The sequence below is a fragment of the Eulemur rufifrons genome, chromosome 6 (genome assembly GCF_041146395.1).
Source record: "Eulemur rufifrons isolate Redbay chromosome 6, OSU_ERuf_1, whole genome shotgun sequence".
Classification (NCBI taxonomy): domain Eukaryota; kingdom Metazoa; phylum Chordata; class Mammalia; order Primates; family Lemuridae; genus Eulemur; species Eulemur rufifrons.
The window spans coordinates 60,562,974-60,577,994 of NC_090988.1; the positions used below are offsets into that span (position 1 = coordinate 60,562,974).

The following is a 15,021-nucleotide window of genomic DNA, read 5'->3' on the forward strand; positions in this document are numbered from 1 at the left end:
TGGGCATTAACTCTCAATTAGGATATGAAAGGATTCAGCAATGATTGAGTTTCTCCTGGAGTGGTGCCAAACCAAAGAGGTCACAGTCAGGAGTGCAGAATGTGCTGTCCATACTGGCCCCTCTTCAGTGGTATTTGCATGGCCACTCATGTTTGGGTTCTTTGTAAGAAAGGCAGTAGCTGAATAGCACCTAAGCTGCCAGCACCACAGACACCCCAGTGATGCTCTGTTTCTTTGCACTGATGTATCTGTTGTAATACTGGTAGTAACCTCTTTGAAACATTCCAGCAACACCTTTAGGTGTGAAATCCCACATCAATATTCAGGTTGGCAACTCCCCTAATTTGACATCCATGAATTTCTTCTCTTTCACTGGTACAACTGATGTCATCTTGGAGTCCCAGTGTCTGCTGTCTGCCTTGAGTTACTTTTCACTGAGGTTTCTCTCGTGTGATGTGCACTGCACATGTTACTAAACTTTCTTAGTTTTTCTCTTGTTAATCTGTCTTTTGTCATAGGAGTCTATCTCAACTACGAACTTAAGAGAGTTAAGGAAAAAATTGTATTTCTTCCCCGATGCTTCTATTCCTAGTTTTCTAAGAATTTTTATAGGGAATAAAGGTTATGTTTTGTCAAATGCTTTTTCTGCATCTAATGAGATTACCATATAGTTTTTCTTATTTTCTTAATATTGTGAATTACATTGTTTGCTTTAGAAAGTGAAATCAATCTTGCATTCCTGGGACAGAACCCACTTAACCATGGTATATTATCCTTTTTATATATTGTTGGATTTAATTTGCTAAAATTTTGTTTAGAAAATTTTAATCTATGATCATCAGGGATACTAGTCTATAGTTTTCTTTTCCTGTCTTTGTCAGGCTAGGGCAATGTTGGCTTATGGATTGAGTTGGGAAGTATTCCCTTTGTTTCCATTTTCAGGAAGAGTTTTCACAGAATTGCTATTATTTCTTCCTTAAATGCTTAGAATTTATCAGTGAAGCCACCTGGACCTGAAGTTTTCAGTGTGGAAAGATTTTAAATACAATTTCAATTTCCTTAATAGACATAGGCCTATTCAAGTTATGTATATTTCTTCTTGATTGGGGTCTTTTGTGTCTTTCAAGGAATTTGTCCATTTCATCTAAATTGTTGATTTTATTGGCATATAGTTGATTTTAATATTCCCTTATGATTTTTTTGATGTTTGTAGGATCTGTAGTGATGTTATCTTTTTCATGTCTAATACTAGTAATTTGTGTTTTCCTTTTTTTCCAGTTAGTCTGGCTAGAGGTTTATCAATTTTATTCATCTTCCCAAAGAATAGATTTGGTTTCATTAGTTTTCTTTATTTTTGGCCACAAGATTTTTGGTGCCTAAAGGCAAGTGTGCTTCAAATAAATTTAGCCCTGTTATATTATGTAGAATTGGGAATGACAGGCATCTCAGCCAGCAAATTAATTCTACATATTTCCCTAAATATGCTGACGAATAGAGTTTTAGGCCTCTCTCAGGTATCATCTGGATTCTGTTGTTCAAAATAATTTTGTATTTATCTTGCTAAAGATAGTAATTTTGTATTTATCTTAGACTTAAATGACTAAGCTGTGTGAAGCATTTTACTTTTATTTTCCATTGTGGAGTGAAACCTGCCAACTTCACTTATTTATAAGAAGAGAATATGAAATGGAATGTGGAGAAACATGAATTTATAGGGTCTTATTTTTTGCCCATGTGCCATTAAGTACTTTGTAAAATTTAAAGGCCCATAAAATAGGCTATGACTCAAATTCCAGGAAAGATCAACATTTTGGAAATGAAATGTAATACATTAAAATTGGATTCTGCTTTCAGGAATACAAATATTGAGCTACAAAAGACACTATATAGAATGATACCAACATATGAAAAACTGTGAGTATGGTTAGACAAATGCTATAAGTACCTAATATTAATTTTTATTTCACAAATTAAGATTAAACAAATACTAATTGTGTACTTTGTACTGTACATAACATTTTACATATTTTTAAATCATTCATATTACATGGGCTCAAATATTGAAAGCATTGGTGCAAAACTGCTTTGTTACAAAACAGCTTGGATTATGTCAATTTTGCCAGTTTTCAGTTGAATGGGAAGCAGAAACTCCTAAATATACCATGAATCCACCAACTGCAGCTATTTTGCCAATATTAATGGATAAATTTTAGAGTAACCAACCTGTATGGGAACAGCTTAGCTATCTTCAAAAGGCAAATAATAGCTTTTCTTTTTGGGATAGGACCTAGCATAGTGCTGACACATGGTAACCAGGAGGAGAATCACATCACAAAGCCAGACGAAAGTGAGTCAGTTTACAATTTGAATAAACTTTGACGGCAAAGTCAAAACTGTTGTTTTTCTTGAAGTAGGGAAACAATGAAAAAGTTCTAAGATGCTCATAAAGATTTACTCTAATGCTGAAATAAAGGGGATGCTTTCTTATGCTTCATGTTTTCATTCATATTATACATATTTTTTTGCCTTGGTACTGTATTTTAAAAAGAAATTTTATGTAAAAATTTCATCTTTGTATTTTGGATGTATTTTCCTTTTGAATTTGGCTCAACTATTTTAAGAAAAGGAAGCATCCTGTAATGATATCATTCGAGCTAAGCCAATTTCTTTTAGAAGCAAAAAATCTGCCAGATGTTGCTATTATGAAACAGTGATCTAGCATTTATAATTCATTTGACACCTGGATATACTGGCGTAAACAATGGCTTTTTATATGATGAGGCAGTTCTAATTTAAGATCAGTGCTTCATCTGTTTTCTTTGTAACTTTATTAGTACTAATGGACAAGTCTAGGCATATGTCCATGATGCCTTTTGGCATTCAGCATATTAGAAATTGTTAATAAGCATGGAACACATTCCACCGGGGAAAGTTTCACTTGCTGCTGTGTAATTTTGAACTTTTTTTTTCTAATGTTCTTGGGCCTGGCTCTGTTTGTGTCCCTGAGAGACTTAGGACAGCACTAATTCAAATTATTTGGTAAAAGCCAGAGTCACTTAAAGCACTAGTGTTCACTTGAAAGGCATTCACAGAAGGCATTTTCTAATGCCTAAAACCAGTATGTAGGAGATGATGAAACACTACCTTGTAATTAAGTCAGCAAAGGTCAGAAGCACTATTTGTTAACTATAGTCTTCTTAGACTCCTCTGTTTTTGAATGAATAAACAACCTCTTTTCAGCACAAAATAACTTGCTTCACTTATTGTAGCCAAGTCTCCTTTAAATACTGCCAAATTAAGGTCATTTGCTTGCTTTGCCATGACTTGTCTACACTTAGGTTATTATGTATGAGGTACTAAGTCAAAGGAGGGTTCAGGCAAATTTTTTAAAAATATATATTTTAATTAAAAAAATTTTAACGTGGTACAGTAGAGTTGAAATCATACTAATGGGGTCCTTAGGCCCTGAATGATATTACTTTCTACAGTTTGTGAAGCACTTGCCTACCAATAATTGGGCTTTCATTAAAAGTCTACTTCTGTTTTTGATTTCAGAACTGGTTTATACAGAACATTTGAATTTTAACTCTTTATTTAAAAAAATAAACAGAAGTTAAATATATACCCTAAGTTTTATATAACTTAACATTTTGTAGTTTTAGCATTTATTGTAATATAAAGATCACACTAATATAACTTATATTGCATTTTAGTTTATGTTAAATTGCTTTATTCATAACACTTAAGGGGTACTCAAAGAATACAGGTCACCTTCCAACATTCTAGACTCCTCACACTCCCACCCTAACCCCAGCAACAACAAAATAAGAATTACATTCCAAGTAGGGATTATTGTACTTGGGACACAATGATGTTCCCATCTGTGTGGAGGACAGTATGTCTTAATCCTAACTCATACTGATCATAAGTGGATTCTTTTGCTGACTCTAATGTTTAGGTACGCTGAATTCTGCAAGTTGAACACAGAAATTTAACACATTTAGTAGTACATTTAACTGAAGCCAAATTCAGCTATATAAGCTCATTCCCCTGAAATGTTTACCGCTCCCTCCCCCCCCACAAAATTAAAGAAATCTTTAAGAGGTAAAGAAAACCCAAAAAAGGAGTGGGGAGAATAGAAAGAGACACAGTATCAGGCCAAAGCAATTCAGCAAATTTTTGAAAGATGGAAAATAGAATGAAGAATGGCAGTAAATGACAGAAGGGAAGAAGCTACAGTGGGATGCCTACAGGAGGAAAACGACTCGAGAAGGTAGTAATTTGCTGTGTAAACCCAGAAAGGCTTAGGACACAGAGGCCCAAGTACTCATATAGGGGTGAAATGGGGGCTAAAATGGGGACTAGCTGGAAGTCTGTGGAAGCAGTGGTTAGCCCCCAGGGTCCGCACGTAGTTATATGATTAGTCTTTTTAGAACAAGAGAGTAGAGGTTTATTTTCTGAAAAAACTAAACCTGAGAAGCTCTAGACTTGGGAATACCAGGCACAACTGGGTTAGTGATGAGACTTGAGAATGAAAATAGCATGGAAAAAAGTAAAAGTCTACACACTGAACTGAGATTTCCCTGGACCCACTTCCAGCCTTGCTTCCAGAAAGCATGCAGCCAGGCTTATAAGTACTCTCTAAGCACCAGGGTGACAAATTCTTCTCTAGAGAAACAAGATAGCTGCAGTTTTCTTTTTCTGGAACTCTAGTTTATTGAGCTGTTGGACTTACTAAAGTTTTTTTCAGGTTTATTGAAGTATAATTTACCTAGAATAAAATTTCCCTATTTTAAGCGTATAGTTTGATTGGTTTTGGTGATTCAACACAGTTGTGTAACAACCACCACAATCAACACACAGAACAGTTCCGTGATCTTAAAATGTTTGCTTTTGCCCTTTGTTGTCGATCCCTCCCCGATCACGGGCCCAGGCAATCACTGCTCTGCTTTCAGTCACTATGGTTTTGCCTCTTTTAGAATTTCATATAAATAACCTTATATATAATAATATATAGTCTTTTCTGTCTGGCTTCTTTCAATGGGCATAATGATTACAAGATTCATCATGTTGTTGTATAAATTAATATTTCATTCCCTTTGTGTGCTGAGCTGTATTCCATTGTATGACTATGCCAGAATTTGTTCATCTGTTCATCAGTTAATAGAAATTTGGTTTGTTTTTCATGCTACCCCTTTACAGTCACACCCATTTGCTTCTCCCCCACTATCTTTAAAAACTTAAAAAAAATTTCTATGTATGTTCATGGGGTACAAGTGCAATTCTGCTATACTGATGTATTGTGGTGCACTCAGGGCCTCAGTGCACCCAATACTAGAGCAATGTATGTTGTACCCGCTAAGCAACTTGCCATCATCTGCCTCTCTCCTATCTCCCAGCCCTCCAAGTCTCCCATCATTTCCATACTCTCCTTCCATGTGAACACATTATTTAGCTCCCACTTTTAAGTGAGAACATGTGTTATTTGTCCTTCTGAGTCTGAGTTGTTTCACTTAAAATGGCCTCCAGTTCCATCCATGTTGCTGCAAAAGACGTGATTTCATTTTTTTTAATGGCTGTTTAGTATTCCATCATGTATATTTGCCCCATTTTTTCTACCCAATCCTCTGCTGATAGACAAAGGTTGATTTCATATCTTTGCTACTGTGAATAGTGCTGCAATAAACACATGAGTTGCAAGTATCTTTTTGATATATTTATTTCTTTTCCTTTGGGTAGATACCCAGTAGTAGGATTGCTGGATTGTTTTAGTTCTTTGAGAACTCTCCATACTGTTTTCCATAGAGGTTGTACTAATTTACATTCCCAACAACAGTGTGTAAGAGTTCCCTTTTCTCCACATTATTGCCAACATCTTTCATTTTTTGTCTTTTTAGTAATAGCCATTTTGATTGGTATAAGATGATATCTCACTGTGTTTTAAGTTGCATTTCTCTGATGATTAGTGATGTTGAACATTTTTTCATATGCTTGTCCATTTCTTTGTTTTCTTTTGAAAAATGTTTATTCATGTCCCACTTTTAAATGGGATTATTATTATTTTTTTTTGGTTATTATTATTGTTGAGTTCCTCGTAAATCCTGGATATTAGTCCCCTGCAGGATGTATAGTTTGTAAATATTTTCTCCCATTTTGTAGGTTGTCTGTTCACTCTGTTGATTATTTCTTTTGCTCTGCAGAAGCTTTTTAGTTTAATTAAGTCCCATTTATCTATTTTTGTTTTTGTTGCCTATGCTTTTGAGGTCTTAGTCATGAATTCTTTGCCTAGACCAATGTCCAGAAGAGTTTTCTCTAGGTTTTCTTCTAGCATTTTTATAGTTTCAGATCTGACATTCAAGTCTTTCATCTATCTTGAGTTGATTTTTGTATATGCTGAGAGAGAGGGGTCAAGTTTCATTTTTCTGCATTTCTGCATATGGCTATCCAATTTTCCCAGCACCATTTATGGAAGAGGGTGTCCTTTCCCCAGTGTATGTTCTTGTCGACTTTGTCAAAGATCAGTTGGCTGTAAGTATGTGGCTTTATTTCCGGTTATTCTGTTCTCTTCCATTGATCTATGTGTCTATTTTTATACCAGTACCATGCTGTTTTAGTTACTATAGTCTTGTAATATAATTTGAAGCCAGGGAATGTGATGCCTCCAGCTTTGTTCTTTTTGCTTAGGACTGCTTTGGCTATTTGTCCCCCATTATCTTGAATCCTTGCTAAGCAATAATTTATTCTTTATTTCATTTTGAGAATGTTATATAAATGGAATCATACAGTATGAGACCCTTTAAGATTGCTTTTTTCCATTCAATATAATGTCCTTGAGATTTCTTTACATTGTTGCATATATTATTCATTCCTTTTTATTGTTGAGTAGTAAGTAGTGCATGGTATGGATAGATGAAAGTTTGTTTAGCCATTCTCTTATTATAGGACATTTTGTACCCCCGACTAGTTTTTGGCTATTATAAATAAAGCTGCTATGAATAATATTGTTATATTTGAAGTGAATTTCTTAAAAACAGCTCTAGTTAGGTCATGATATATTTAGACCAGTTACATTTAATGTAATTATTGATATGTTAGTGATTAAGTTTGCCATTTTATTTTTTTGTCTTCTGTTTATTGTCTTTTTTTGTTTGTTTGTCTTCTGTGGGTTACTTCAATATTTTTAAAAATTCCATTTTGATTTATCTATAGTATTTCTGAATGTATCTCTTTATGTATTTTTTTTTTTTTTAGTGATTGCTGTAGGTATTACATTATATATCTTATAGTCTACTGGTGTTGACATTTACCAGTTTCAGTGAAGTGTAGAAACTTTACTTCCCTTTATGCTCCCCCATTTATGATAATTATCTTAACTATTTCTTCTATATATACTTTTTGCTTCAACTGTCAAACATAATTTAGAAAACTCAAGAAAAGTTTATTGTATTTAGTCATATTTTAATTTTCTGTTCTTTTTTCCTTCCTTGATATACCCAAATTCCTTCTTTTATCGTTTCTTTTCTGTTTGAAGAACTTCCTCTAGCTATTTAGGTCTCCAATCCATTTCAAATAAATTTATGTGAATGATGTGAGATAAAAAGGGTCAAGGTTCACACTTTTCCATGCAGATGCCCAGTTATTCTAATACCACTTGCTGAAAAGTCTTCTTTCCCCATGTCTGGGTTTTATAGTTGTTTTCTGTGGGGGAAGTTGTCTTCAGGGTCTTAGCCCCTCATTTGTGTAAGCAGGAGTCAAATTTACTCATTTCTAAACTCTGTTTCACCTTGTGAAATCTGAAGGCATTACTTGAACATGATATACAGTAAAGTAAAAAATTTCGATTTTAGCAGAAATAAAAAACCTTAATTTTGTTAATTTTAGGGCAAAAATATGTGAAACTGAAAATAGGGACATTTTTCTTTCTTTTTTTTTTTTTGAGGCACAGTTTCACTATGTTGCACAGGCTAGAATGTGACAGTATCAGCCTAGCTCACAGCAACCTCAAACTCCTGGGCTCAAGAGATCCTCCTGCCTCAGACTCCTGAGTAGTTGGGACTACAGGCTTGAGCCACCACACCCAGCTAATTTTTTCTATTTTTAGTCCCCTGGCTAATTTTTCTCTATTTTTTACTAGAGACGGGGGTCTCATTCTTGCTCAGGCTGGTCTCGAACTCCTGAGCTCAACGATCCTCCTGCCTCAGCCTTCCAGAGTGCTAGAATTACAGGCATGACCCACCACACCCAGCTAGGGAAATTTTTCTATGTACCTATGAATGCTATCTTAGAAGGCTCAATAAAGAAGTTTGTTACACAAACAGCCTAGGCTCAGTTTAATTCTTATTTAAAAACAAAAAGTCAACATGGAAGTGTGATAATTGGGTTTTTACACTCATGTGTGAGATGTGCCTCTCTCATAACTTATTAAAAAAAAAAGTCAACATGGGTACAGTTTAATCCTTACTAAAAAAAAAGTTGACATGAATAATTCTACCTGCTATTCCTCTCAATGAGTTTATGCCTCAGAGTCAAATTTAGGTGGAAGATGGCATTTCTTCATTTGGTTTCTGTTCCTACATGCTCTTTAATTGTAAACATCTCATTATAGGGATTGCGATTTTAATATTTAACAATATGTTTTTTTTTTTTTTTTAAAAGAAATGGGGACTGGCTCTGTTGCCTAAGCTAGAGTGAACTGGTGTCATCATATCATCATAGATCACTGTCACCTTGAACTCCTGGGCTCAAGCAATCTTCCCGCTGCAGCCTACTGAGTAGCTAGGACTACAGGTGCACACCACTGTGCCTAGCTAATTTTTAAACCTTTTTATTTGTAGAGACAGGGTCTCATTATGTTGCCCAGGCTGGTCTCGAACTCCTGGCCTCAAGCAATCCTCCCAACCTGGGCCTCCCAAAATGCTGGGGTTATAGGCATGAGCCACCGCACCCAGCAACAATATGTTTTTTTTTATCAACTATAGACCCCAAAATGAAATCAAATGTTTCATCGAGTATTCCACCGAATTATCAGGGATATGACTTCAAGGCTGGTTGTGTGTATTTAATGAACAGAACTTAGGCTTAGAGTGAAGAGTCTTCTTTTTTTTTTTTTTTTTTTTTTTTGAGACAGAGTCTCACTCTGTTGCCCAGGCTAGAGTGAGTGCCGTGGCATCAGCCTAGCTCACAGCAACCTCAAACTCCTGAGCTCAAGCGATCCTCCTGTCTCAGCCTCCCGAGTAGCTGGGACTACAGGCATGCGCCACCATGCCCGGCTAATTTTTTTTTTCTATATATATTTTTAGCTGTCCATATAATTTCTTTCTATTTTTAGTAGAGATGGGGTCTCGCTCTTGCTCAGGCTGGTCTCGAACTCCTGAGCTCAAACAATCCACCCACCTCGGCCTCCCAGAGTGCTAGGATTACAGGCGTGAGCCACCGCGCCCGGCCAAGAGTCTTCTTAAGATCTTTTCAAGGGAAATTTTGACAAGGCAATGACTGCATTATTATATTGAAATTGGATAGGGGGAAGAGTAATTCTTTAGGAAATGTGGAGCCACTGAAGGTTTCTGTTTGCTTGCCCTGAAGATTTTTTCAGAGGCAATAATAAGATTATGTTAGCAATTCTACTTAGGATATTAGATGGTCTTGATGAAGGGTGGAGAGAACATGAACAAGACTTGCAGTCTTTCAAATTCCCATTTATTCATTGATATTACATATTTACTGAATGTCTATTATATTCCAGAGACTGAAATTATAATTGCATTAGATACTAGGGATATGAAGAACTAGCATGACATAGTCTCTGTTCCCAGGAATTCTTAGTCTAAGTAGAGGGCAATAGACACATACTAAATATACTTTAGTATTATACATGCTACCAAAGAAGTCTGTACATGGCTCATTATGAATATAAATGAGAGGGGTCAGGAAAAGGTTCAAAGATTGCTCAGAAAGAAATCATGAAATAACATATGCAGTGCTTAGAACCCTGCCTGGCATACAGTAAGCATCAATACATATTAGCAATAATTGTTGGTAGTAGTGGTATATGGAGGCAGGAAATATCCCAGTGCATTTCGTAAGCATAATAAGATAATAAGCAAGGTAATAAGTACTGTCATGAAGAGCTCATATGCTTTCACTGATCTAGAAGTGAGAAGAAATGCTTGCTCCTCTATCCTCTCCTCTCCTCTCCTAAGCTGTTTCAGAGACAATGGTTTCCACCTTTCTTCCTCATCTATTTGCCAAAAGCAGTATGAATAAAAGGGCTAGTATTGAAGTGAAAACAAATACAGTATACTAATTTGCTGCAGAGTTTAATTTAAAAGTACAAGCTCAATCTTGTGACCAGCTCCTCCAGATGCTGCTTGGACAGACCAATTGAAATTATTTAATAAATCTTTTCTTTAAGGAGTAAACTGGAGCAATAAAAAACACGGCCTCTTGTGGGTGGGTGGTGGTGGTGGTGGTGGTGGAGTTATGGAAAGTCACTGCTAATGGGTATGGAGTTTCTTTCTGGAGTGATAAAATATTCTAAAATTGATTATAGTAATCATCGCACAACTCTATGAATATGCTAAAAGCTATTGAATTGAACACTTTAAATAGGTGAACTGTATGGTATATACAGTTCAATAAAGCTGTTATTTTTAAAAAGTATATAGTGAATTAATAAAGCTGATCAAGTGATTAATAGAACAAAAAAACAAAACAAAACATAACCACATACTAACTTGTCCTCTTCATAAGACTTATTTCCAATTCTGGTTCCTGAAAACATTCCACCTTTCCTTCCAACTGATACTTAAGGCCAGTGTATTACAAAGAGGCTCACTGTTCCCACAAATACGTTTGACATGCCAGAACTCATTCATTTACCCCTGGGGTTGTGGTCAAATGAAACAAGGCTGGAAATATTTCCTAGGCTAATTTAGCTTTCAACTTGTAAGCCCAGGGCCATCCAATTCTCAAGCCCAATCCTGACTAAGGCCCCATCAGGATGTCTATATCTGACGTGCCTGGGATGAAGGCAGAAGGGAGCCTAGAGCATTCATATCTCCCCTGGCCTCAATGTGCTTGAATGGATTATATATCGGACTTCTGTCTGGCCTCTTGATTAGCCCTGATCAGGTCACCCGGTAGAACTGAGCCAGTGTTCATAGGCCTGCCTGGGCTGGGCCCTGATTCTCTAGGGTTAGGGTCTACCTCCTATGCTCCCAGGCCCAAGCTAAGGTCCTCCCAAACTGGGAAGACCATGTGCTGGATTTTAGGCCCTGCCATTACCTAGAGATTTTTGCTCTCCCCTTGCTCAAATGTTCTTACAGAACAAGCCCAAGTTTGCTCTTCTTCTTTGGAGACAGTAATTTGGACTATTGGCTATCTCACTTGGGGGCAAGCCCAATAGCCAGCTTAGCTGTACTAGTTTTAGAAACCAAGTAGTTTTTTTTTCTTGTCCATTCCCAGGAGTCTACTGCTAAGATTTCAGCATGTCCTATGGCTGAGTCAATCACAGTTATGACAAGAAGGTACCTGGCATGGCATCACAATGCTCAATAAATGCTAGTACTTTTTTTCTTTCCTTCATGCCAAGTCAATTTAAGCATGCTCTACTTACCTGGTGTACACAGTCCAAGAACTGTAAGAAGACTGGAGCAAAACCACTACCCTGAGAGTTGAGGGTCAAGCTGCTCCGCTGACTGAATTTATGACCAAAAGAGAGCCACTCTTTCTCAACCAACATCCGGAAGCCTTCAAGTGTCCTATAAAAGGGATCACTCAGTAACTGAACCAGGGATGTCACCTAGGGCATAAGCAGGATGGATTCTTCATTAATTTCAGTGCTGAAAAAGTCCTGTTGCTTAAACGCACTTCCTTTTAATGATAGCTATTCACAAGCAAAGTTACCTGGACAGCAGAGCTGTTCACTAACTGCTCTAGGACAGCCACTCAAATGACTTCTGTAAACTTTCCAGTAAAAACTATAACTCAAATTCATTTTGGCTACATGTTTTCTTTCAGGTAATTAAGATTTTAATCCTTAACTGGCCAGTTAGCTGACTGTAACCTTTCCTAAGTTAATTAGAGGCCAGAGGATCAGTTCACACCAGTTATACTTTTTGGTAGGTGTAGATTAATGTCTTAATGTAGTTTGAATTTATACTTTTCCTTTTCACTCTGGAGTGAGTAAAGGAGGGACTTATAGAGAGCCAGGGAATGGACTGAAATTCCAAAACCCAGGAAGGATGGTCCATGTCCCACATTGCTGGTCAAGGACTCTATCTGCAAGCTTGCATGGTACATCTTGGGATGTGAGAGCCTGATGCCCCAAGCCACAGCTCCAGGCTATGTAGGGCCTGAAAGCTCATGGTACAGAGCTTCCTGACACATACCAGGTGGTGATTAACACGTGACTTTCTCTGTCCATAAACACATTACTCATTATACAAAAGATTCATCTGTAGAATTTAAAAACTAAACTGAAATACAAATATAAAACTAAGTATCTGAAAATATATATAATAGTTTACTTGTGCAGTGATGTCCCAGCCTTCTTCCAAACAGACCAAAACTGAGGAACCATTCTCAAGTACTTCTGATACAACCACAGCCAGCTGCATTATCCTGTGAAGCTAAGAGAGAGGAAAGGAGGCCACAATTAGATCAGGCATTTTCCGAGCACAGAAGACAGTCAGACTTGCTATCAACTGTGGGTAATTAAACAAGTTAGGGATAAAGCACTTGGACAAAAGAAGCGCCAATGTTTTAGATACTTAAAGTTCTTGTCAAATCAAGATTAAACAATGATACTTTTTAAAAGTAGCCACATTTTAAAATAGTACATTGAAATAACACGTAATAAAATAAAATAACCTTACATGATTTCCTCAGAAGAACTATAATTCCATAGATTGGAAGAGACAGAAAGATTCTAAGTGGCCTTCCCAGCAAAGTTATTGAATTTAAAATTTGTTTTTTCATGATTATAGTAAGTTCTATTTCAGATACTCATAGTTTTTCTGGAATTAGACAGTGGTGATGGTTCCACAACATTGTCAATATACTAAACAGCTGATTTGTGCACTACGTGGGCCTCTTTTTCCTTGAGTTATAAGACAAGTTGCTCCAGACATTACCTGTGGAAACCATTCAGAGTCTCCCAGTGCTTTCAGGAAGGTTACTTCTGAGTCAGTAGGGATGGTGCTTGGGATACAAGCCCTAATCAGCTTCTTAAAACTGGCTTTTACTTGTCGGATTTCATGAAATTCAACAGGAACAAACTCACAGTTTAAAGCAAATTCTACCTTGAAGTTCTGTGGATGAAGATGCATAGAATTAGGCAGATGAAGTAGTATAGTTAAAAGAGCAATGTTTTCAACAGGGTAATGCTTAATAATATACAGTTAGTTGAGGCCAAATAGCTGCAGAGGCTGCAATAGGTCAAGAAAATCAATCTTGTGTGGCTAATCTGTCAGTATTGCTGGAAAGAGCCATTCAGTACAGCTTTGTGGTTTGCCTAGAATGGCAAATCTTAGTCCTTTCTAGAGGTAGATTACTTAGCTTAAGAATGCTGTCATTCTGCGAACTTGAAGAGACCACTGGTAGGCTGGAACTTGATGGAGCTCATAACACCAAATGTAAGCCAATCATAAGGCTATGAACATGAAAGTTTAAAGAGGAACCAATGACACAAGGACAGTATGATTAATGCAACAGTGTAAACTAAGGTCTTTCCAAGACTTATATTGTAATGGAAAGGTAATATACTGTTGGAGTTCCAGACTACATATTAAAGTTTATAGATATACACATATTTGTTTCTTTTCTTTTTTTTTTTTTTTTTTTTTTTTTTTTTTGTTGAGACAGCGTCTCACTTTGTTGCCCAGGCTAGAGTGAGTGCCGTGGCGTCAGCTTAGCTCACAGCAACCTCAGACTCCTCGGCTTAAGCGATCCTACTGCCTCAGCCTCCCGAGTAGCTGGGACTACAGGCATGCGCCACTATGCCCGGCTAATTTTTTCTATATAGATTTTTAGTTGTCCATATAATGTCTTTCTATTTTTAGTAGAGACGGGGTCTCGCTCAGGCTGGTCTCGAACTCCTGACCTTGAGCAATCCACCCGCCTCGGCCTCCCAGAGTGCTAGGATTACAGGCGTGAGCCACCGCGCCCGGCCCATATTTGTTTCTTATTAAGCAAGTAAAACATAATCATACTAAAAAATGAAAAAAAAAGTAGAGATAGGCTGGGCATGGTGGATCACACCTGTAATTATAGTATTTTGGGAGGCCAAGGTGGGAGGACTGCTTGAGGCTAGGAGTTTGAGACCAGCCTGAGCAATATAGCAAGATCCTTGTCTCTATAAAGAAATAAAAAAATTAGCTGGGTGCAGTGGCATGTGCCTATAATCCCAGCTACTTGGGAGGCTGAGGAAGGAGGATCACTTGAGCCCAGGAGTTTGAGGTTGCGGTGAGCTATGAAGATGCTACTGCACTCTAGCCCGGGTGAAGAGCAAGACTCTGTCTTAAAAAAAAATGCAGAGATAAACATTGAGAAAGAAATAAAAATCACTATTTCACTACCCCAAGAGTACTAATATTGTGGTTACTTTTATAAAGTCAATAATAAAAAATTAAATATATTAAAATGTGAATGGCTTTGTTGATGTCTATCTTTGGGATAATATTTTTTCACTCAATACTACATATGTATCAACCTGTACTTATTTGAGTACTTTTTCATTTACATCTTTAATTCATATGAATTTATTCTGTGGAAGGTATGAGCTGTTGCATTTGTTATTAAAGAATGCTACACTGATGGTCCGTTGCTATATTTCATTTTGATAATCTGGCTGACTAGCTCTGAAGCAGATTTAAAAATCCTCTAATTTTTCATGCCAAAGTATGAATTAATCTCTTCAGATTCTTTCCACTTTCTTTACATTCTGTCCAAATTACTCTACTAGACCATCTGCTTTTCTAAGAGTAAAGCTGCTTTCCGGAGATTGATTGCACAGCAATGTGA

General features: G+C 36.8%; 1 protein-coding gene across 4 annotated transcripts in view; it reads right to left on the bottom strand.

Moving 5' to 3' along the window:
• Window positions 1-15,021, bottom strand: part of SBF2 (SET binding factor 2) — a 417,689-nt gene that overhangs the window by 20,261 nt on the left and 382,407 nt on the right. For all 4 annotated transcript variants that reach the window (XM_069471156.1, XM_069471157.1, XM_069471155.1 and 1 more), the window contains 3 exons: window positions 13,134-13,310; window positions 12,528-12,629; window positions 11,615-11,800 (listed from right to left, as the gene is read on the bottom strand). In XM_069471156.1, the coding sequence (XP_069327257.1) occupies window positions 11,615-11,800; window positions 12,528-12,629; window positions 13,134-13,310 (465 nt within the window). The remainder of the gene's footprint in view (window positions 1-11,614; window positions 11,801-12,527; window positions 12,630-13,133; window positions 13,311-15,021) is intronic.